The sequence below is a fragment of the Photinus pyralis genome, unplaced genomic scaffold (assembly GCF_008802855.1).
Source record: "Photinus pyralis isolate 1611_PpyrPB1 unplaced genomic scaffold, Ppyr1.3 Ppyr1.4_LG2, whole genome shotgun sequence".
Classification (NCBI taxonomy): Eukaryota; Metazoa; Arthropoda; class Insecta; order Coleoptera; family Lampyridae; genus Photinus; species Photinus pyralis.
Window position 1 is genome coordinate 44,730,208 of NW_022170403.1, and position 26,009 is coordinate 44,756,216.

A 26,009-nucleotide genomic window follows, 5' to 3' on the forward strand; every position below is an offset into this window, starting at 1 on the left:
AAGGCATATTAATATCCGCTCCCACTTTAATTACCATATAGGAAGGGAAACCAGAAACAAGATGGAAGTAAATTTGTAACATCCATTACAACACCTATTGGTAACATCAAGACTAAAGAATGCAATACCGAGATCGCGGGATCCCGCAGCATTTTTGCGGGATTAAACCCGCACATATATAGAGGAATTTGTCGGCCAAAGGGACGGCTCTGTTTGCTTTGTTAATGAAACGCATAACGGAGTTTTTAAAAAAATTGTTAAACTTTTTTCGTTAAAAATGTACTATGATTTTTGAGGCACTTTAGAAGTTCACCTTTTTGAGCTTTACAGCTTTACAGGGTTTTTTTTGAGTTCAAAGTTAGGCTGAAGGTACTTTTTTGTTGAATATTGTTGTTAGGGAGCGAACTCATAATTCGACACGGAGAATTAGAAGTGAGCCATGATTAACGAGCGGCAATATCCGCCCATTTTGGGAAAAGGACTCCCTAACCACCGAGCTAACCATCTTACGATATATATTAATGTTTTCTAGGCTTAAGTTTAGTTCAGTAAGCGTAGTTGGTAAATACAGTCCATTTAGTGTAAGAATTAGTGTAAGGTGCTACAATAAAGGAAACCGTGAAAGCACTACTTGTTCTTATTTCAAATCAACATCTACCCCAACTGGGCTTGCTGGATTCAACATTGGTCGTCTTCGACCCGGATTATTTGAAGATTGGACGGATTTATCGACAACATCGAGGCATATTGATCGAGAGCAAAAGAGTTCGTACGAGTGGTTTCGCGGGATTGGACTAAGGCAAGGATTGTGGATTGGTGGCAGCTTGAGCATCTTATGCAAGGACGGTTTTTCACAAGGGCAAAACCGATTCACAACAGCATCAAGGATACGCACTGTACAGAGATCGTTTCAAGGATATTTTACAAGAAGGGTTGAACAACGGTGAAGCTTCAGCATCTTCGAGAAACACAAGGTCAGATCTTTTTATGTTGTTACACGTTACACATACGTTATAGGTATTACGTATTGGTATTCAAGTTTACTTGTTAGCATAACTTAATATCAAGGGAAGGCTTAAACAGAAAAGTAAGGAAAGAAATGTTACAAAGGGTGCACTATTGCAATTTAGAAAGGTTATTTTTACGCTTTAGGGTTAGTATTGGATTGATTAACTATAAGTAGATGTTTAGTTTGATTATTAAAATACATAGTAAAAGTTTGGTTGACACGAATGCCCACAGTAATTTGATACTTTGTTGAAAACAGATGTGACAAAACCCATAGGCGGTACTTTAAGGGATCAAAGAAGGTATAGGCAAGTGTTTGTATTACATTTTACACCCAATAGTTAATTATAGAAAAGGAAGTTTTTTTTATCACAAACGGACATTAATAAAATTAGTTATAGTTAATTTAGGCACTTTGCTACTTTTTCAAACTAATTAAGTCATTTTTCACGCAATAAGAATTTAATTTGGAATAGGTTACCTTTGCTGTTGTATATTCAATCCAAGCTAACATTAGTAGGCATACGCATGCATTTGATTGTTTAGGCACATAGGTTGATTGTGTTTCACGCTTGAGAAAGGACTATTTTGTAGGAAAATAAGGCTTGTCAACGAAATATTTATACGTTTTCAATAAGTTTAACAAAATGGCAGATAGGGATACTATGGTCCACAAGCGAGGTAGAATTAAGGCGAAAATTACTAGAATTGAACATTTTGTAACGGCAAATGATGACAATTTATTGATTGACAGTAATGAATTTGTAATTAGGGAAACTATGTTAGTTAAGGCGTACGAAGAATATGAGAACATTCAGGATCAATTAGAGGAAATAGATGGTAGCCAAGAGAGTGATAGGGTTGAAGTAGAATTACAATATACATCTTTACATAGCAAACTTAAAACTACAATTTCTAAACGATTAAATTCAGAACAGCAAGGTGGTGGGGAGTCAAGTAATGTCGCGGATAATTCAGGGCCTTCAGCAAGTTCCTCTTCTAAGGTCAAACTTCCGAATATCAATATACCAACTTTTTCCGGCAAATACGAAGAGTATAACTCTTTTATAGAGTTATTTGACTCTCTCATTAATTGTGATAAGCACTTAAATAAGGTTCAGAAGTTCATATATCTTAAGTCAGTTTTAAAGGATGAGCCACTATTAGTGATCAAGGACCTAAAAACTACCGAGTCAAATTATGATGTTGCGCTAGAGATTTTAAAGAAAAGGTATGATAATAAATTAGTTACAATAAACTGCCACATTCAAAATTTACTGGAAGCACAACTTTTAAAGGGTGATTCACCATCTTTGAGGAATTTTATCACAAGACTTAAACAAAACTACAATGCTCTTGCAGCTTTAGGGGTTCCCGTAGAGGCATGGGACTTAATTTTGGTGTATATAATGGCATCAAAATTAGATTTTGACACACACCGAGCTTATAAGCTTGAGCGTGATTCTACGGTATTGCCAAGTTTTTCAACTTTTATGGATTTTTTGGACAAACGGTGTTCCGCTCTGGAATCATTAACTAAACCAGAGTACAAACAAAAATCATTCAAGGCTAGTTATTTATCATTAACAGGGGCAACAGAAAATGCAACACTCAAATGCATTTGTTGCAATTTAGACAAGCATGCTATCCACAGGTGCAACAGATTTCAAACATTTGATTTAGCTCATAAAAGAGACTTCGTAACAAAGAATCGGCTTTGCTACAATTGTTTGGGATATAAACATACGGCAAACAGCTGTAAATCGGATGGCTGTAGAATTTGCAAGGGAAGGCATCATTCCTCGTTACATGAGGAGAAACAACGAAAGGGGGATGGAAGTAATGGGGTGAATCAAGGTCTAAATAGGTTTAATTGGCAGCAAAGAGACAACCAGGGTACTGATGATAGGTCACAAGGGAATGGTAGAGATTTACCACAGTCTACATCGACGGTAATGTTATCTACTACAGCTGAAAAAATGGTTCCATGTTTAGTATCCAAGGCGGAGACTCAGGTTGTATTACCAACAGCTATGGTCAATTTGGTTTGCCATGATGGTTCCAGGATACAGGGTAGAGCACTTTTGGATTCGGCCTCTATGTGTTCAGTTATTACGTCTCATATGGCAGAAAAATTAGGGTTGCCAAGGAATTTGGCAAACATTCACATTGCTGGTTTTGCGAAAAGGGATGTTAAGATCACTAGTGTTGTAAGGGTTGAGATTGAGTCCCAATGTTATTCCAGGGAAAGGGTTGCTACAGTGTGTGCTATTATGCCGAGAGAAATTACTGGTCCATTACCTCAGGCTTTCGTTGATATCGGTTCTTTAAACATACCCAGCGGTTTGGAGTTGGCCGATGCAAAATTCGGTGTTCCACGGGAAATAGACTTACTGTTGGGAGCGGATATTTACTTCAATGTGCTTATTGAGGGGATTCTAAAATTAGGTGACGGGTTTCCGGTTCTCCAAAATACCTTGTTTGGTTGGGTTATAGGGGGGAGTGGTCCAGGTAGAATAAGCATATGGTCAAACGTGATGGTCTCTTTATTTTCGCAAGGTCCAGACTTAGATTTATTGATCACACAATTTTGGAGATTAGAGGAGATTTCAGGTAAAAGACACATGTCCCCTCAGGATAAGACGTGTGAAGAAATTTATTCCAAAACCACAAAAAGGTTAGGTTCAGGGAAATTTGAAGTTAGGTTGCCTATTCGGAAGAATTATAGGGCTTCATTGTTGGGTGAATCTCTTTCTATGGCTACACAAAGGTTCTTGTCGTTAGAGAAACGGTTTCAGAGGGATCCACATTTAAAAAAGGAATATACGGCTTTTATTGAAGAATATTTGGAACTAGGTCATGCAAAGGATATTACTAATGATGCTAGGCTTTTAGAAAAACGTAGATACTACTTTCCGCATCATTGCGTAATTCGAGAGGATAAGTCAACTACAAAATATCGGGTAGTATTCGATGGATCGATGAAAACAACTTCCGGTTTAAGTCTGAATGACATTTTGTTAAAGGGAAATCCCGTTCAACCGGATTTGTTTGACATTATTGTTAGATTTCGAACTTTTAAATATGTTTTAACAAGTGATATTCAAAAAATGTATAGGTGTGTACAGGTTCATCCGGATGATAGAGTTTTACAAAATATTATTTGGAGGGATGACCCATCAGCACAAATGCGTCATCTCGAATTACAAACAGTCACTTATGGAAGCAGTTGCGGTCCGTTTCTAGCAACTCGCACATTGGTAGAATTAGCAAATCAGGGTAAAGAGTCCTATCCGTTGGCGGCGCAGGTTTTGCTACAACAGACGTACGTTGATGATATATTAGGAGGAGCTAATACGTTAGATGAATTAATTAAATTACAAACTGAATTAACCTCATTATTAGCGTCGGCAGGGTTTAAACTGCATAAATGGAATTCTAATAACGGGTCTTTGGTGTCTTTTCAAAAAGAAATTACTTCTAAAGTTTTGGGCGTTTTATGGGATCCTGTGTCTGATTCCTTTCAGGTATCGGTACCGGAATTAATAAAAAAAGATAGGTTTACTAAGCGCGAAGTTTTAGGCATCATAGGCCAGATATTCGATCCTATAGGATTTGTAGGGGTTGTGACAATTTCAGCCAAGGTATTCATGCAACGGTTGTGGGCACAAAAGCTTCAATGGGATGATATTTTACCACTTCAGTTATTAACTGAATGGCTAGGGTTTTATAGGAAATTGCCAAGGTTAAAGGAGCTGTGTATAAAGCGATGGACATTGGAACCTGGAAAGGTAACAAGTATACAACTTGTAGGGTTTTCCGATGCAAGCATGGTGGCGTATGGAGCTTGTCTGTATGTCAGGGTTTTGTACGACGATAATAGAATTTCGTGTAATCTTGTTTGCTCAAAATCTAGGGTTTCGCCTCTCAAAACGGTCTCCTTGCCTAGGCTGGAGCTTTGCGGATTACTATTATTGGCTCGTATGAGTGATAAATTTAGGTCATGTATGAAATTTAAATGGGATAAAGTTGTTTTATACAGTGATTCTAACATTGTACTTGCGTGGACGCAGTCATCGCCTTCACGTTGGACCACATTTGTAGCCAACAGGGTATCAGAAATTCAGGACTTAACTTTGGATGCGGAGATTAGGCACATCTCATCGACTTTAAATCCTGCAGACTATATATCTCGCGGACTGGACCCCGAGAGTTTGTTGGAATGTAAGACTTGGTTTCAGGGGCCTGAATTCTTGTCGGATCCAGATTGTTTTTTAAAACCGGAACAGATAACACTAGAAATTTCTTCGGTACCTGAACAAAAACAGGTTTCGTTCATTCAAACAACAACGGTTGACATAGAAATTTTGTCCAGGTTCTCTTCCTTTACTAGGATGCAACGATGCATTGCTTATATGATGAGATTCGTAACAAACACACGGAAAGATTCGTTAAAGGTTTATGGCGCTCTTTCTACACAGGAAATTAGCAGATCTCGTATTTGTATTTTTAGGATCGTTCAGATGAAATACTTCTCGGAAGAAATAACATGTTTAAAAGAGAATAAGTCACTGCCAAAAAATAGTGTACTTTTGTCTCTGAACCCTTTTCTGGATACGAATGGGTTGCTAAGAGTAGGAGGACGACTGGAAAATGCTCCTTTGTCATTTGATGCTAAGCATCCAGTTATTCTTCCTTGTAAGGATCATGTTACCGACATAATGATTGAAGGCGAACATTTAAGGTTAGGCCATGCTGGCCCAAGGGCAGTCCTTAACAGTCTACGACAACGGGTTTGGCCTATAAGGTCTTTGCGACGAATAAAGGCAATTATACTTAGGTGCGTGAAATGTCACCGATTTAGAGCAGTTGGCTCTAAGCAACTTATGGGGAGTTTGCCTATTGAGCGAACACAGTTGGTTCGTGCCTTTTTGCACACCGGTCTCGATTTTGGAGGTCCTATAATGGTCAAGGAGTCACGGTTGCGTAAGGCACGTGTGAGTAAATCTTACATTGCACTCTTCGTGTGCATGGCTACCAAAGCCATACACATTGAATTAGTTAGTAGTCTGTCTACTAATGATTTTATGCTAGCACTAAAGCGTTTTGTTTCTCGGCGGGGAAATCCGATTTCTATCAGTAGTGACAATGCGACAAATTTCAAAGGGACAAATAATGCCTTGCATGAGGTCTATAAGTTCTTTAAAGAACACGCTTGCAAGATTCAGGATTTCGTATCCACTAGTGAAATTCAATGGAAGTTTATACCACCAAGTAGCCCCCACTGGGGTGGATTGTGGGAAGCTGGCATAAAAAGTACAAAATTCCACCTAAAAAGGGTAATTGGAAATTCAGTATTATCATTTGAAGTTTTATGTACTGTATTGACCCAAATAGAAGCAATTCTGAATTCAAGGCCGCTACAGCCCATGTCAGATTCAATTTCCGATTTGACTTGTTTAACGCCGGGGCATTTCCTAATAGGCCAACCACTATCTTCATTTCCGGAAAGGGACGTATCAGAATTGCCACTTAATCGTCTCAATATTTGGCAGCAATGCTCCAAATTGAGGCAAGATTTTTGGAAAATGTGGTCGAGAGATTACCTAAATTTATTACAAAATCGACCAAAATGGAAAACTTCGGAGTCCAATTTACTAGTTGGAGATCTAGTGTTAGTGAGGGAGGATCACTTACCTCCTCTTGAGTGGTGTCTAGCTAGAATTTTAGAGGTGATGCCTGGACGCGATAATAAGGTCCGGGTAGTCAAATTAAAAACAGTTAATGGTGAGTTTACGAGACCGGTGACGAAATTAAGTCCACTGCCTCTGCAATTACGCAGTTTTGTTGAGGACTCGTCCTCAAAGGGGGGAGAATGTTAGGGAGCGAACTCATAATTCGACACGCCAAGATTAACGAGCGGCAGTTTCCGCCCATTTTGGGAAAAGGACTCCCTAACCACCGAGCTAACCACCTTACGATATATATTAATGTTTTTCTAGGCTTAAGTTTAGTTCAGTAAGCGTAGTTGGTAAATACAGTCCATTTAGTGTAAGAATTAGTGTAAGGTGCTACAATAAAGGAAACCGTGAAAACACTACCTGTTCTTATATCAAATCAACATCTACCCCAACTGGGCTTGCTGGATTCAACAATTGTGATAATTAGCGATTTATTTTAATACCTACAGAAGTTAACCGCACAAAATTTCTTATTTGCAAATTTATTTAAAATTTTGCGGGATCCCGCAAATACCGGAATTGAGATTTTGCTGCGGGATTGCATTCCCTAATCAAGACGAATATATCGAGAACGGAGTGTCGGAGAAGGGTACTCACAGAAGGAAAATGGAACAATGATATGGAAGTGTGGTTAATTCAGATGGCGTTAATAATGTACAAAGTTGAATAGATTAAACGATTTCCCCATTAGTTGGATTAAATATACCCTAATCATTATTGGTTTCCAACTCAATTTTTATGCGAGGGTGCTTGTCTAAATAACACGCTTTCAGCACGGAGTCGTTAATGAAAATCCGTTACTTCGCTCAATGCGCAAATTTCGTCGTGCGAGTGCACAGTTTGTACTTGTTTTATCGTTTATTGATTAAGCTGACCCACGTTAGTACCGATGAAACCAAAGAATATGAATAAACTGAAAAATGAAAAACAGATGAAGAATTGGAGTCTGAAGAATCCGGCCAACCACAGAAATTGGAATTCGGTTAATCATAAGAATCTGCAGAAACTGATCAATGAGAAAAAAAGGCAGAAAAGTGTGAAATTAATCCTAAGAAGAAAAGATAGAGAAAACCTGGGGAATCTAAAGAAATTAAAACAAAAGAAGAAACTGAAACTTAAGAATGGAAAGAATCCCAAGAAATATGGAAGATTTTGAAGAATCCTAAGAATCGAAAGAAAACGGAAAGTCTAAAGAAACGAAAGTATCTGAAGAACTAGTACAAATCCGAAGCGCTCCAAAAAGGGTTCAAGAAATCTAAAGAAATTAAAGTATGTCAAGATTCTGGAGCATTCGAAGGATCAGAAAAAATTTGAAGGATTCGAAATATCGGAAGAATCTGAATCATCTGTAGGTTTAAGATAATGTTTTATAACCACAGAATCTGAAAAGAAGTCGAAAAAATGAGTTAATCCTAAAATTTCTAACAATGCAATTTCAGGAACTGTGTTGTAGTTAAAAACAAAACAATCAAGAAAAACTATCTATAATATTCATAGTGTAGCGTCTACGTGCTGAAAATTGTTGTCCACGTCAATGTTAATTCCTAAACTACTAAGGCAGGCTATACCTCTTTCTCTTTTTTTATCGTCTCTTTCAAAAATTCTTACGTTTGAATTTGCTCGAACATCGTTCGTATAAACAAAGGCAAACGCAAAGTTTATATGTTAATATGGAATATCTTGGAAACTAAACGATCAAATCAATAAACGTACAGTCTCAAGCTTAAAGAAGAACCACTTTCCAACCACGTATAACGCATAGTAAGGTAAGAGACGGCAACTTTAACAGACTCGTCACTAGTAATTTTCTAGAATAATAAAAGCAAAAGGAAATAAAATTTTGGAACGTTCTGTATTTTATATGAGTGACGGGTAAAAATAAACCTAATTCGAAGGAACGTAGAAACGGGGCTGCTGTCAATCGGTTCCGCTAATCTAACTAACAGATGACATCCAAATCCTAGTTTTGTGCACATAAATACAGAGACTGGATTACTGCAATGGACAAGTTCATGGATGCTTCTAAATCGCATTCGATTAATATACTTGAAAAGAAGAAAAAAGAGACCCGCAACAATGTCAAGAAAGGGGAAGAAGTTTAGTTAGGTACAGGTACCATATACTGATTAGAACGATTAATATATGTCTTGCCAAGTTATACAATTGCACGCAACTCAGTGTTAGTTAAACGGCGATAAAGAGATTTACTTTACCTGATGGTATCAAATCGTCGATGTCTTGTCAGAAGAACTGGGGAATACGGATCCATGGCCAATATAAGGGCCCCTATGGAGGAATTCTTCTCATTCATCCTATAACACAAACATTTCAATATTAGCATTGTTAATCCAATACATATATACCTTTGTATTATGCTAAAATTTAACGCGTACTCGTGAATGTCTGTCGCATTTAAATTAATAATATTGAATCTGAAGTAAAGGGAAAGTCTTAAAAAAACAGAGAAATGTCAACATTTTTAAATAGGTGTGGATAATTGGTAAGATTCCAAACTATGTGTCCTTCTACACCTACGTTCTAATAAAACATTTTTGATGTTCAAAGTTAGATGCGCTCCAACTTCATTATTAGCAAAATAGTTTATGAGTTTTGTCATTTGAAGTATTTTTCGTCATCTATCGGGTACTTGAATTTGTTCCGAATTTATTCTGATCTGGATTTAATTAGAAACTTCAATATATCAATACAGGTAAGAACTATTCAAGTTTGTTATGTTTCCGAATTGGGTGGAGATCAATAAATTTATTCTGGCGGTTGGGTCAAGTTCAATTTTCAGCTCTAAACCAAACCACTATTAGTCGACAGATTCAAATAATACTTGTACATAGAGCTGGAGGCTAGAGGTAGATGAACTTTTCGTTGCAATATTGTATTGCAGTAAATTTCACAGTTCAGTATTCACAGACATGCTATAGGTGGCGACTGGACACAACATAGTTGCACGTACCTAACTTTGAAAATCGTGTAAAAGAAGTATAAATAAATCAACTATTACTCAAACAGTCAAACGTCACCTCGGTCACTGTACTGCAGCTGCGAATGTTGGTCGTGTGGTGTTGCTAATTATTGGTAAACGCACAAACGTGTCAGCAGTAATGGCTAATTGGCGACTGAAAAAGCTGTTCATTTTTACGGTCTGGTTGCAATTTTCTCTCAACCTATTTTCTATTCATACCGAAATGTTTTCCATCAAATGTGAATTCTGATTTGTCCATATGTTTCATGCAGTGGCGAACGCTTTTTATGAAATGGTTTAACACGTAATGTTTCACATCATGTGCATATCCTTTATACGCGGATGACAGAGAAAAAAAGGAATGCAACGGAGACATATACCTACTATGGACATATTTTCAAAAATACATTTTTTTATCATTGTTGCTTAATCAAAGTTAGAGTCTCACATCTGCCAAGTTTACTCAAGCAGTCTCAAAATCAAATCAAGTACTATTTATGTCCAAATAAAGAACATGCAATGTAAAAAAGAATCTAAATTAACAAAACGAGAGATTTATGTTAATAAAGAAAATTTGTAGAAACATGATCAAAAAATTTAATCGATGGTGATAGTTGGATGGACATTATTGCAATAACGCCTTACAGGCTAATGAGACACACTTTCTACTTGAACAAAATTTCCATTAGGTTATATAGTTTTCAATTGAACCCTCTACCCCATACACTTAAACATGATTTTCAGTAGGGGGAATTTTTTGCCACTTTGCATTCGGAAACCACATTTTTAACCCGGCTTTTCAATGGCACTGATCCTTGGACTTGTAGAAGGTTTGACATCGCTGTCTCTTTCCGTTTTCGAGGAACGGAAGGACAAAACCATCTCATGAGGGGAATTTTTTTCGAAAAATTGCTACTTGTGACAACTCAATTGATAGATTTTATTTTTATTCTGAGTACAATAAAAAATGAAAATAACGGAGATATTCATCAACATGCCTTCAAATAAAAAATGTTAACTCTATCTGACAGTGTTCATAAAAGTAAATGTATTCACATAAGGAGAATGCTAAAGGCTTGACTTGCCGCCCTATATTCATGAATAACAAATGCATTTCGTCGCCGTTTTCAAACTACATATTTTTTTAAGTAAAATTTCATTGTAAAGCGACATATTTTTGCAGTGCACCAAACGTTTCTATTTTTTTAATTGATTAATAATTGCACGAAATGCCGACTTGACAGCCTATATCCATAACCATAAAACTGTATCCCGTAACCGTTAGACCGTAAATACGGTCCATTATTGAGGCAACATTGATTCATCGTGTGCATGGAATGATCGTGATGCACAATCCATGGTACCATCCACATGCACCTTGGTACCTTGATTTTGGAAGTGGTTGGTGAGATCATGGATAAACATTAAAACAAGGAGCGGTCAAAGTGTGTTGTCCTGTGGAACTCCCTTGGAAATGCCTTGGAATGTCGACTATGATTCTCTAGATGATTCTGCTCCACTGTGACGCAGTTACGCTTGATGTTTTTATCAAAAAAGTACCATTCAATCCGTTTTGCTAGCGTTCACTTGAATATCAACCGAATTGCATGAAATTGAAACTGGGCATAGCCAGTGCCATATTATCAAATGTAATGTCACCGCTTTGACACTTTTGATTATATATCGTCAAGGCTTAACTCGTGCATGTTCTAGTGTTAGCATAATGTCTATCCATGAACAAGTCCCGCTAGGGTGTGGACCTCTGCTAACAACTCGACGCTATCCAAGATGCGTGGGCCGCATGCATTGAACCTAATGTCACCTTCGGTTCTCAAGATATCTGCAATAAAAGAGGTCTGCAACGAGCGCGGTCGGTTCCAGGCTTTTTTTACCAGACGCGTAACGGAAGATGGGTCAAGGTGGCCACCATTCCACTTCAGATAAATAGTCTTTTCCTTTACGTTGTAACGTTCTTACGGTTGGAATTCGATGAAAACTTTATTTGAGAAAAGTTTACCTTATCTAGTTATCATTTCATTTTGCTAGGGATGCTAAAATTCACCATGTATATGGCAAACTCTTGCTCGCCGGATTTCAACCCCTTTTGGTCCGAGCATTAATTTACTACCACCTATATTATAGCACCCAAAATATTATATTGTTTCTACCTTTAAGACCCACACCATCTCGGCCTTGTATTTTTCCCCTTCTTATTTATTATACCTGTACCGTACTGCTTCAAACTCTTCGTCTTCCGTCGTTCGTCGCCCGTCTTCAGTCTTCAGTCGTCCGCCTTCAGTCTTCGTCGTCCGTCTTCAGTCTTCTATCGATACCTTCAAATTTCTTTCCATTTGATCCCTTCTACCCTCTTCCCTATCCTTATTTTCCCCACCCTTAGCCACTGGTCTACTCGCCGAGTCTGCCGAACAACTGCGGGACAACTTCAGGAGCCAGGAAAACAGCTAAGCACCTTCCAATTCACCGTTATTCACTTATGATTGCCCGTTAAGTTTATTTTAAAAAAAAACCATTAATTCATTAATTCAGTCATCTTACCATCCGTTTAATTAATTATTTTAGTCACTTTTGTGTCTTACTGTGAGACGAGATCTCGTTCCGTGATTTTTTTTGCTTTAATTCCCTGTTATCGTTCCACTGCCATTTCTCATTCACCACCATTCGCCCTACAATAAAAATATTCCTATTTCACTACTTTTCTCTATTTTCTCCTCCTTATTTGTCTTGCATTTCCAGATCACCAGGAGCAGGGTTCTAGTTTTTCCTGTACGGCCAATTTAACGAAAATTAGTGGCGCCTACATTCTCCGAGCATTTTTTTCAGTTTCGTCGGACCACCCCATACCACCGAGAGCAGCTGGAGCCGTAATGCTAGATTCTTCCCTTTCCTTCTAAATTTTCTTCGTCACAGTTTCTTATTTCGAAATAAAGACAATATTGTCCCGAAACTTTCCTCAAAAGTGATCAAAGTACACTAGGTGTTCATGTATTTATTGCGACCAGTATACACTTCAAATCAGAAGTCGTTTGGCCCTGCATCATTGATTTGTGAATCAATTTTAGACAAAACAATAAATTTGAATTTGAAATTTATAGAAAAGCTACCCACACATATAATATCATCCCTGCATACAGTTGTAGTCCTTATAACCATAAACTAGCTGCAATTAACTCACTAGTATACAAACTATTAAACGTTCCTACAAATCACGACAATTATAATAAGGAACTAAAGATAATTAAACAAATTACGATTGCTAATGGTTTCCCTTTGACTACTTTACAAGATATTATCAACAAAAAGAAAAATAAGATACAGTGGATGAATTTAACAACTTTAACTCCTATTACACAAAATAATTACAAATATATCGGTACAATTCCTTATATAAATAACATTTCAGATTCAATTATAAACATTTTCAAAAAATCTAATTTCTAACTAGCTTGTAAACCCTAAATATGTCTCTCGGAAACCATAAAGACAAAATTCCCCCTTTTGAAAATTCCGGTGTATACAAATTAACATGCAATACTTGTAAGGGTTTATATATAGGAATGACCAACAGAAATATAAAAATTAGAGCTAATGAACATTTTAAAGAAATTAAAAACAATCAAATTTGTGATACCAAATCCAACTTTGCTTCACACATATTAAATACTGGCCATGAATTTAAATTACCTCAACATTTAGAGTTTTTACACAAACACAATAATTATCACAATTTAGTAAATCATGAACTTTTAGAAATCCACAAAAATATTAACAACCTAAAAATATTCAATGAAATGATAAGTGAATGCCCGTATCTTCTAACAAAAATGTTAAATTTATATCGTTAAATACCACATATTTAATATATTTATATTTAATCTATATATATTTAATCTAGTTAGTTTAATTCATTAATTAAATATAAACGTCGCTTTCATATAAATTCATATACATATGTAATAAGTATCCTACCTTGTAACATAGTTTTATAAAACTTTAATTTTAGTGCTTTGATAATGGCCATTAAGATCATATGGCCGAAACATATATATATGTAAGCCAACAACAAGAATAAAAATAAATTTGGGAGAGACAAAGATTTCTTAATTTTTAACAAGTCTTTTTTAACTTGATAGTTGTTACAGCGTTTTACCGTATGTCTGCATATGTCTGAAATTGATTCATAAATCAATGACGCAGGGCCACAGACGCCTGATTTCAAGTGTACATTATTTTTTTCAAACTTTGCAGACGTCTGACAAACTGTTAGCCCCGCTACTCCTCAGCCACGTCTACAATTCTGTGTTTGGGTATTATTGGAGAAGTATTGGGCAAGTTTTCAGCGTACCTCAAATACCTACCCGCTTTCGGACTATGTATTGTTACTATTACCAAAGAGTACCCATAGTACTCTTACCAAAGAGCTATTACTACCATTGAATAAGTAAATTACACATGTTTAGATCAGTACTAAAATTACATATGTAGTTACGTTTGTTGTGTAATTTATAATACTTATTTGTTTTATTCACATACATACATATGATTATACAATATGTGGTTTAAAAATTGTGATTTTTTTTGTGACTCATGACTTGTGTTTAATTTTAGTAACTTCCAGATAACCAAGAATGCATGTTTTAGTGTCCCTCAAAATTTATTTTCCCTTTTATTGGTTTTTTTAATCTATGGTTTCAGGTAGGTAACAACATTTTGTTTTTATATATACTCTTGCATGCAATAGCCTTACAGTTGTTGTATATTAATTATTTACATACAATTTCAACGGAGCTCAAATGTACCAACTTTAGATTATTCGTTAAATGAGTCAAAGATCATACTAATTACTATGATGATGAATGACTGCAATAAAGACGCGACATTGAATTTATAACTATAAATTAAATGGTATCGACAAACAATACGTTTCGTGTAAACTCAAGTACAACATGCCATCTGTGTAAAGGGATTTCTGGTGTTCCTGTGTAGTAAATGTTGAAATTATACAACAGATGGCAGCAAACTAGTAACTGCTACACGTTGCACATTCTCATGAATACTAAAATCAACATAATTAGTAAGCGTATTTGTGTCGAGATTTTCTCTACACCCATCAGAGTAAAATCTGATGATTCTAACCTAACCACACTAACTTCTTTAATTAGAAGTCTTTGTTTGTTTTGGCACTCGTTGTCTTTTCTTTTTCATAAAACGAAAATAACAAAAACGTCAACTAATATTTATATTTTATAAGAGGAGTGGAATGGAACAGTCCGAGCAGTGGATGATTCTTTCATACTGCCACTATATCTGATTCGTCAAATTTGCGTGCATATAAGAAACCAGTAAATCAAGGAAATTACCTAATAAACAACATGGCATAGCAAAGATAACACAAGCATCGATAGATTAAAATTAATAAGGTATAATTTGTTGCTGCATTTTTAATTTTTTTTACGTCTTACCATTGATAATATATCTGTTATTCAATGGTCCTAGTTATTAGCACATTTCATATCTGTGATACACGGGCATCAAGTGAGTAGAGCATAAAGTATCGCCATAGTAACTTATTTTTTGCAGATCATTGAAATTTAGTAGCGTCAATTAATACCTACTAACTCACAAGATTGGCCTTATTTCGAATAGTTTAGGGAACTTCTTTCTCATTGAATTATTTAACATTACATTTGACGTTTGGATGGTTCCAATCACATAACCAAATTGGCAAATTCGAACCACGCATACTTAATCAAACATAATGAATTATTTTGTAAACGAATATTTACTTTGAGGAAGAAAACTATTTGCAAGACCATTTAGTAATTACTAATCCTTCACTCAACGGTAAGACATAAAATTTTGTATGGACCACGGGCATAACTATTATGTTAGGGATCTCAGATTTAAGGGTACCTTGTGATTAAAATGTTATTCATGCATGTTCTGCTTCTGAGATAATGTCGAAGCCATTTGGGAGGATTATTTATTTATTATTTATTATCCCTCTCTTAGTTCTGTGCATAATGCTATGAGAGGTTGTGTCTCTGTTATGAGAGCGAATTTGTTTTTCATTTGCGACTTCGTTTTAAAATGGTGGTGAAGATACGAGTGAATTAACTGGATTCTCTTTATCAAACGTGTATAATACAAAATTTTCTTTTTATAGCAAAATTAATTATTTTTTGAAACATAATTAACGTTAAAAAATAGCAACCCCTCAAATATTTTCAACTTTATATGACTTTTTATTGAAGTTAAACTCACACTCAATTATTTTAAATGCAAATGTCTTGGTTTCCCTTTCCATTGACTTTTTAAATCGGCTGTCGGCATGCATGACTGTTTATAGGTTATAGCTCTTCTTGCGGATACACAAAAAAATTCAGTGAGAGAAATCAATCCAACAACGTATTTCTCTACTATAGTGGACTCTACGCTCGCTATTTCCCATGTGGATTAGATGAACATCATCATCCAGATAGGCATAGGCCTTCGAACAAATTACTTCGCCTACTGCACAAAATCTGGTACATAATATGATCTTGGGGAAACTTCAAGATCTTCACATTGATAGATATAAATTACTGTAGGGGACAAAGTTACGGTAACGTTGCGAATATGTGACATTTTTACATTTGTACCTCGTTCCATCAGGCATTCGCTGATCTTAGTCAGCAAAAGTGCGGCACTAACCTATTTTGATAACGTGCAATATTTATAAATTTTAGCGCGTTTTTGAAAACAAGTAGCGCTTATACCTTTCCAGCAACAGCCCGCTAGATTTTGTGGCTTAAATCCAAAAAATCTATAAACTTTTGCAAAATGCCATTGTACAGACAGAAGATTTTGAAGATGTCACTATGAAAAATTGTCGCATTAGCTAATCCATGATTAGAAACCCCTGCGATAGTGCGCATTCCTGGCAGTGTTTTTACCATTCCTGCTTTGTCGATGTTTTTCCAGAAGTATTGCCAACTGTTTCATTTTTACGATGTCCACATGTGTTTCGATGCAGTTCCAAGAGAGCCCTTTTTTGAAGGGTTTCAGCTATGAAAACACGTTGGTTCTTGTTAACAATGCCCTTGGAAAAGCTGTACTCGGGGTCACGTCGTTTTCCCAAAACGAGATCTTCATGAGTAATGACGGTTTAAAAAAGTGCGTCCTTGACTGTTTCTTCCGCAATAGTTGAACTGGTGATGTCATCAGTAGAAATCTGTTTTTCTGTCTACAACTTTGTAGTCGAACTCTTGAAGAAAAGTCGCTTATCGAACTAGCCTCGCTGGCGTGAAGGACGACAGCTTATAGTATATAATTCTCTATTAGATAATTTGAGAACTCACAATTCGACTATCGATTGGTTGTTCGTCTTGTAGGTCAACCACGAACGAGTCACCAACTTCTTCTTGTTTCAAAAAAATCAGTCCATAAAATGTGTGTTGTTAACCGTTAACGACGGCAATGATAATGTAGAGCAGTCATAAATTTGTCAGGTGCAATTCATGTAACGTTTTGAAGGCTACTTATCTTCTTCTGGTGCAATTCAAGTAATAAAGTAAGGTCTTAATGATTTTCTGGTGCAATTTATGTCGACCGTCCGAAACCATCGAAGATACGGCTATGGTCAAATTAGAGAAAAGATGCACAATTAAAGGGTTATAGAAACCAGACAATTTCGATTACTTCCGAAGTTATGTCAAAAAAAAGCCGAAACTTGCCGATTTGGTTTTTATTTTCTTCTGATATTATTTGAGAAGCTAAAAAAAATAAAAACACTTTCTCATTGCCAGTTTTTGAGCTTGAGACACCATTGAGAGATGTTTCGAAGGAATCATCATCAACTTTATTTTTTTTATATTGCCTTCAAAAGAAGTACACACTGTCTTGATCGAGTAGCATTTTTTTATTAAGAATACAACGATATACAAAAAAACTTGGAAACCATTGGTTTCAACAGGATGGAGCACCCGCACAAAACGCCATAATCGTTCGAGAATGTACCTATCCAAGAAATTTTCCATTTTCCGGGAAATTTAGCATGTCATAGGAAGTAACCGAAATTTCTAATTGCGCATCTTTCGTCTGATTTGACCACCGTCGTATATTCTATGATTTCGGAGATCCGCATGTAGACATCCATATCTTGATTACAGTGTATAGTCTTGAAACACCAAAAATTATGGCAAGCGCCCCCCGGTCAAGTTAGGAGTAATTTTGCTCTGCGTTTGTCAAAGATCTTGGTAAGAAGGTTATATTAATGTCGTGAGATAAAACTCCAGCGATCCCTGTGGGATCAAAATCGCAAGCCTGGAAGCGATGGATCATATGGAATGAGAACTCGATCGCTAATGATTTCTGTTTCGATTTCTGTTTTGACTTGCTGGAATTAGAAAAAGAAATTTCATGGACTGGTACTAAAAATTTCAGAAAAACAAGTTTATTCCAATATGCGATAAATTGGTTACAGCAGCTCTAAAAAAGAGTGGAGTCACACAGTTCTGTAAATGGCATATATGTAGCATATTCTTCACAGCTTCTTCGAATAAAACATTCCAAACTAGTTTAGGTATACTGAAGATGTCAATATGAGCGAATTACCTGACAACATGTTACCTGACAAAATGCAGATATTCAATAAATTATACCATTTGTGATTTTTTTTCATGCATCTCATTACAATAACCGCTCTAAAAATTTATACCTACATTCAAACGGGTTTTTTTTTCGAAAACATTTTGCAACATTTTGCTAAAAGGCTTATGTTTATGAGCCAATTTTTTTTTCAATAAACGGATAACAACATTGTTTATGTTGGCTAACACCATTTCAATTTCCTTTGACAAGGTTATTTTTTTAAATCAATTTATACGTAACTATAAATGTTATCCGAATTTACACTGATATAAGTACGAATACCATTTTTTACTTATTATGCAGGAAACCAATCGCAGTATCTCTCTCAGAAGTAGCAAAATTTTGTTTCTATGCATCTCATTAAGTATTAGCTTTTATTTATAGCGCCATTTTTGGGCGGGAGAGTATACCTATAAGGCTATAAGTATATATTAATGGACCAAAAAATCTCATATATTTTCATGAAAGATAGTTTCGCATCAGGTATGGCCTTGCTTAATTTAAAAACTATTACCTACATACACGTTGATTTTAATGTGTACACCTTGACTAAATGTTTACAGTCCTAAATCACTAATTTGCAATCAAATTCCTGCCAGTCATTTGAACAATACATTTTTTTCTCAATCAAGGTACTCTAACGCACGATATTGTGTACTATACCATTGCTAGGTATAGGTAAAATCATACTTGAAGAGGATAATAATTAATGAGCTTACTTGGAAGTGCTCTTTTTCTTGCACACATTCTTAACAATAATCCTCGGAAAATCCACGCCATTAAACATTAAACCACAAAAACTACACTCACGTAAACATGTGCATAATTTCACATAAAGTATCTAACAACTAAATCAAAGATAAAATCTGGACTAGGAGTTCAGTGGGGAGTAAAGATGCGACAAGTTGTGCCAAAAATAAACAAACTTCAAAATACTTACTTGTATTTTTGTTTTCGCTTGAAAATATTCATAGTGGTATTCAATGTTCCGCCACAATTCATTATAAAATACGATGCACCACCACGAGGTAATCTAAATTAGGACGGACGACGCTCGTGATACTCGTATTTGTTTTAGGTACATATAAACTAACCAACCCAGAGGTAACACTAGCTTAGTGAACACCGGTATTATCCTTGAATTTTTATCTTTGTAACTAACTCACTTTATGTTGTCCTATGCCTATCCCATATTACGTTTGTATGATATAATAATATGAATGTGTGATACGAGTATTGTGCTAGCAAATATTTAATTAAATTTAAATGATATGTTTCCTCCACTTTTTCATTTACTAAGAAGCAGGTAGTGCCAAAAACGGTATTTATGTAAGTTCACAAATTTTAGCGTACTAATTGTCTAAGTACTGCATTACTTTAGGAGCACCATCATGAAAATGATTAGGTGCGACCGGTGCGACCCTTAAACCAAGTAAGTACCTATAATGGCCCAATATTTGCAAATGGATAGAAAGTATATGCTACCAAAATGAAATTAAAACAACCGACACCAGTTTTATACCGAACTGTTAAAACCGGCATCAATCCTAGAGGCATCTATGGGAACTATGTAATACAGAAGAGTTCCCGAAACCCAAAAAACCAGTCGCAATCGTGACCACAAAAACGGTAACAGGACTAATTACATAAGAAGCGGGATATAAAAAATTCCCGAAACTGGATGGGCTCAAGCTAGGGCTCAAGTTAGGTACTCGGAATATGGGCGACAGTTAAATCATTATGGAGACCCGAACTCAGCCCGCCTACCCTTATATTACTGGCTGTACCGAACTCCCCATCTATCGGGACTACAGACAAGGGAATCCACATCCAACCGCCCACACTCCTAAAAATTAGCGGGGACTTCAGCTTTCCCTTGGATTGGTGAAAATGTGTTTTGTTAGATGAATTTCCTCCTTACTTGTCATGGGCTTGGTCCCGCGATGATAATATTTGACAGCGTGCCTCTTTCAACCTGTGTTATTTTATTCTTCGTCATAGCACTTTGCTCTGTCGATACGAATTTTGGTTGTGTGCCGGTCGTCTATTTCACATGTACATACTATTGCCCTTTGGACCGAGGTGTCTACGAGTTTGCTTCCTCGAGACCCGGTCCCTTTCCCTTCCCAGACTAGTGTTACTGAAATACCTGCGATGTGTAAGTCCACCAGGCGTTCTTGGATTGTATTTATTTGCGCCGTATGTGCTTAAATGCCACAATTACGCTTATAGCCCTTTTTGAATCGGTTTTAGTGGTAACATCTCGTTTGCTGTTTAGCGTCTAGGAAAGCGCAAGCTGGACTACATCTATTTCCGCCTGGTGGATTGCAGCATGTTGTGAGAGATCCGCTACCTCTATTACACTTTCACTTGTGGGGAACATTGTATGACAACTATAGCGGCACTTGCAGATGTTATTGTGACCCGTCTACGTGTACCTACTCGCAGTGTGTTTATTTCAGAGTGTAGTCCCTGCAGTAACCCCATATCCGCCCTTGGGGCTCTTTAAACCGGCAATGGCGCTTTCTCGTTTCCGTCACCCGCCACAGCGACGTAGGTGTCATAGATTCGCTTTGATTCCAAGTACAGTGGCGGAATGTTGGATTAGAAGCTCGGGGGTCCACGTGAGAGTTGTACTACTTATACTCTCTCGTGACTTGGAGGGGAAATTGCTGCTGGACCGAGTCCAATATTGCCCTAAACGCTAAACTCGAGAGACGTTACTGCGAGCGCTCCATGCCTCGGCACCGTATAAGATTGCCGGCCGTAGTGCATGAAGATGCATGTTTTTAACAACCCTTCTTTAGCTCCCGAATCCTTTCCCGCAATTGTGAGTACTCGGCCTGGGCCTGACACCTTGGCCGCTCTCTCCTTTACATATTTCACGTGGTCTATAAATGACATTTTGAGGTCCCGTGATACCCGATCGTCCCAGGTGTCGCGGTCAAGGGAACCTCGTATATGGGAGCATAAATATTTCACGGGAAAGAATTATTCATGTATCGTTCACAATAAAGATAAGACAAATAAAGTTCTTTCCCCCATCACGGTGCTAAAAAGAGAATAATGTTGACTATCCCCCTGGCGAAGTTTTTAGCAAACTGAACCGATAAAAACTTATCTTCTATCCACGGCGGCACAGGAAATACGAATTGGTTTGGTTATTTTAGTTAGATATAGAGTCCTATACATATCCCACTATCGCGTGCGTAGAAAATTCCAGAGCGCCAAAGGCGACGTCATGTCTGGAGCGTTTCCGTTACAATATATAAGGGCTATGATATAAAAATAAAGTTGAATATTTCTCCAAAATGAAAAAAAAATAAACGCTGTCTTTTAGAGCTCAAATGAGCAAGTGTTTTTAGCATCATTTACAGTTGGTTACACGGGTTTTAAAACATTTTTTATATTTTTTGTATCTGTTCAAATAACACTAGAAAAAAATAAAAACAAAATTGGAATATAAAAAAGTAAATGTGTAGTGTTCCTAAAATGCATTCTTACAAAAATTTTTATAAATACCTATAATCTCACCGCGGACGCCTTCTAGCCTCGGGACGAAAATACATTCAGTCTTAATCGTATTGTATTCACCGTGGTTCTCGTTTGCCCACGTTTCGCAAGCATGCCACACAGCGCCAGCCATCAGCCTCGATTTTTTTAGCCGAAGTGCTCGCCAGCACCAACACTTGGTCATCAGCAAACGCGATGGCTTTGGTCGACAACAACGCACACTCCAGCACGTTGATGACCCCGAACCAGATTTCCATTATGGCGATCCACAGAATCGATCCTATGGCATGCCTTGTGGACAGCCACGCGTGAGGGGAATACTTCCGAATCAGTTACAATTGTGCGATTCTGAAGAAAGCTTGTTGGAGTACGGAAGTTGCAGCGGGGGTGCCTATTTCCCCAAGTGTCCGTATTATCGCGGGGTGACCACCTGTGGGTGTAGCCCATTGCGTTTGTTAGTTGTCAGGACGTTTATGAGATTGTTTATAGAGGCGATGGTTGATGTCCCCTCGCGAAAACCGAACGTGCCCTCCGAGAGATCGCCCCCGCCGCTCCATGCAGAACCTGATCCTATTGGCGCACCACTTGTCTAGCACTCTACCCAGTACTGGGAGCAGACTGATCGGACTAACTCGCTTTCCGCCTGTCTTCGGGAGCCAAACTATTTTGGCTACTATCCATGCTACGGGGAAGTGGCTTACCCTAAATCGCGCATTGTATAGTTTTAGCTACCAAGTGGCAATTTATAGGATTGCTCGTTTGGCAATTGGCTATCCCAAGGCGTCGTGATCCGAGGCCTTGTGATCTTTAGCGCTTGTGAGTATGCATATCGAGTCATTTGCGGTCATGTTTGGGTCGTCATTTGATGTCAATTCTAGTGTGTTGTTTTTATGCAGATTTATGTCGACACCGCTATACTATCAGGTGAAAAGTAAAATTTAATTAGTGAGTCGGTTGTAGTGGATTCACTGGTCCGCCTGGGTACTGGTAGGTTTCAAGGAATTAGGTTGTTAGCATTGCTTTATTTACATTAACCATTTTGTACACTGCTCCCCAAGGGTTGTCGCAGTTATTTTTCGTTATGTCCGCCATGACACTGTTTGCCTTTTTTGTTTTGATTAAAGGTTTTGTATTTGTAATGCTTTTGGAGGCGCGTATAGGTTCGGAGGACTTGCTCAGAGGTACCGCTATTCCTACTGAGCTGGTAGGTACCCTTTTCGCACATGTCTCGTGGCCTGACGGGTGGCACGCAGCTCGCTGTCCCACAATTGGGTACCTTTGTTCCCAGTGTTACGCATAGGTTTTAAAAAAATGGACTATTTGCTTGTGTGTACGAAATTACTCTGCATACTCTCCGCCATCCTATCTACATTGCCTTTTGTGGCAATTTGCTAAGTGACTATTTTGGCCCCTGACCATTTTGTCTAGTTTATCCCAATCGGCAAATTTGTATCGAAAGCTCCAAAACTAAAAGAACCGACAACAGAAAAAGGTGGCACCAGTTTTATACTCAACTGTGAAAATCGGAATAAACCCTAGAGAATCATACGAATAATACAGAAAAGTTACCAAAACCCAAAAAACCAATCGCACCACAAGTGACGATAGAAGCATGGAAAACTGGACATAAAAAGCGGGATATAGCAAATTACCGAAACTGGATGGGCTCAAGTTAGGTACTCGAAATTTGCGGGCGACAGCAATGATGTTTTCATGTGAAATAGGTCAAGAAAGACATAACCAACAAGCAGATTTTATACGTTTGTCCAATAACCCGCCATAACAATGATCTAATGAGACAGTCATCCAATGGGACTCTGAGTGACCCAGTTCGACTCAGTGATTTCGTTTGAACAAATCAATCAGTTTGCTCAATATCGTAGGTCTTCATTCGACTATTTTACTTTGCAGCACCATCGCTATCCCCAATAGATTACCTAATTTGTTGACTCCATCCATCTCCGCGTTCACCAGTTTTAATACAATGCGATTTTTATCTCTGAGCTGGGCGTTCATAAAGGATCAAGTGAATGTACCTCCACTACCAGTTTGATTATTACCGAAATAATACAAAATATTTTGAAAGAGTCGTTGAGTCAATTATTCTAGACATATATGGATTTGTGTCCCGTACGCGTAATTACTATCTGTACTATTGCAGAGATCCTACATCTCTACGGCAGTACAGATTGGAACAGGCAACACGCGTTCTGCATTATTTCTAACGAAACTACGGCAAAACGCATTACAGTTATTACGCTATCCCATGAAGCCTTCAACGCTCAACGGATTATTACTTATTTGTTGCTTGCTAATAAATACAACAGTTATTACTATTTAATGTGCACTTAGCATTATTTCTATTCTGACTCACTGCACCCTTTAATCATTTATCTCCTTAAAAGTGTGGTTTACTAAGGTATCCGGTGAATGCACAACTCTTTTATAGTTCCCAAACACATATCCATTTCGATGGATCACTGATTGTGATTATACCTACAAACGTCATTATTCAACAAATAAGTAATAATATGTGAGTACGTATGGGTGGTAGAACTTGATCTTGCGTCAAGGGATGCGGCGCAGTGTGCCGTAGTATAGTTACAAATAATGAAGAACGTTAATTGCCTGTTCCAATCTGTACCGCGGTAGAGAGAGTCTAAGTAGGATCTGTACAGTACATATTATGTCATATAGTATTCACGCGTCCCGTGCGACGAGTGGTGCACACATTGAACACTTATAAGGTAAAAAAAGCAGTTTGCCTTACGCTTTCCTTCGATGTAAGTTAAAAAGGCCCCCACCACCCAATTCATTGTGAAACACCCTGTATCATTAAAAACAATATGTGCGGTTGTCTAGGCACTTCCTCTAAATTTATTGGGATACGTATCCCATTTCCAAATGTATAGGTTATGATCATTAAAGTGTACATGTAGATATCGATTAATTAACTATTAAAATGTATTTAAACTTCGTGATATTGTCAGCATTAATTAATTTTTCCGTTTTAGCTTTTTCGGTAAGTGGCTTACATAAAATACACATTTTAAGTAACGAAATTACAGAGCAATATAGAATATGATGGTTGGGTTCACATCAATTTGCAGCACTCTCTAACTTTTACCGAAAATCCGGTGTTTACAGAGAGAGGCAATGTAACGATACAAAGTTTACGAACGGGAACTTCGGTCGTTCAACAAAAACCACTTGCCCAAAGTGACAAAGTGAAATTACGGGTACCAACATATTTTATTATTTCGGTCACATTACGATATTGTTGCAGGACTTAGCCGCTACAAATAAATTTTATCAGTTAAAATCGATCGTCACACTTGCTGATGGATCACAAGTATCCTTTCTCTCGACTGTGAAAGCTGTAAACACCTCCAGATTGTTTGTTTAAAATGGCTATAGTTATGTATTTTCAGTGTATGTTAGTAGAATCTGAATTGAATGACATTCTGTCGGTTTCGTTGGACTACTCAGGCAGGGTTATTACAGTTACTTTAGCAGTTCCATCGACATCTACTTGTGAAGGTGCAGTTGTGCCAATTGACAAATTAAAGGAGTTCAGTACAAACGTGTTTGTTCGACACACTGAGAATGGACCTTCGTAAGTTTACAGTTACAGAGAATGGCGAGTGATTCTCTTTTACAGACCAGACACTGCAACTTATATTCACAAACTGGAGCGTGAGAGAGAAGCAAAGGAGAGAGGTGATGTTAAAGATAATCGGTCATTTTTAGCAAAATATGTGAGTTTAGTGTGATTAAGTAAAGTTTATAGTGTAATAATTTTGTTTTAGTGGATGTATATCATACCCGTGATCATTATAATGGTAATATCATCTGCCACCAACCCTGATGGTGCCGGTGCTGCTGCTGCACGATAGTAACATTTACTTCGTTTTGTTATACCATACTACATTTACATAACTTATTGTAGTGTAAATTTTGTTGTATTATAGATATTAGTGTATGTTAATAATTTAAGTTTGGCTGTTATGAAAATTGTGCTTGGATCAAATTTATTTACTTATAAGTTAGAATTTGTTGAAAGTAAAAAGAATTCAAAAATCTTAAAAATTGGTACATTTGTGACATGGGTTAACTGTATG

The 26,009-nt window shown here is 37.2% G+C and overlaps 2 protein-coding genes across 2 annotated transcripts; both read left to right on the forward strand.

Annotated features, from left to right (window-relative positions):
* The first annotated feature begins 1,655 nt into the window (after positions 1–1,655).
* On the forward strand, positions 1,656–6,890 carry LOC116164044. Its single transcript, XM_031478170.1, has one exon. It carries the CDS (start codon positions 1,656–1,658, stop codon positions 6,888–6,890), a length of 5,235 nt encoding a protein of 1,744 aa, XP_031334030.1.
* A 17,886-nt stretch (positions 6,891–24,776) lies between these two features.
* On the forward strand, positions 24,777–25,977 carry LOC116165036 (ER membrane protein complex subunit 10). The gene is made up of 6 exons (XM_031479306.1): positions 24,777–24,910; positions 24,957–25,127; positions 25,175–25,267; positions 25,320–25,504; positions 25,550–25,646; positions 25,698–25,977. The coding sequence occupies exons 1-6, from the start codon at positions 24,851–24,853 to the stop codon at positions 25,782–25,784; spliced, it is 693 nt and encodes a 230-aa protein (XP_031335166.1). The 5' UTR covers positions 24,777–24,850; the 3' UTR covers positions 25,785–25,977.
* Positions 25,978–26,009: the final 32 nt, after the last annotated feature.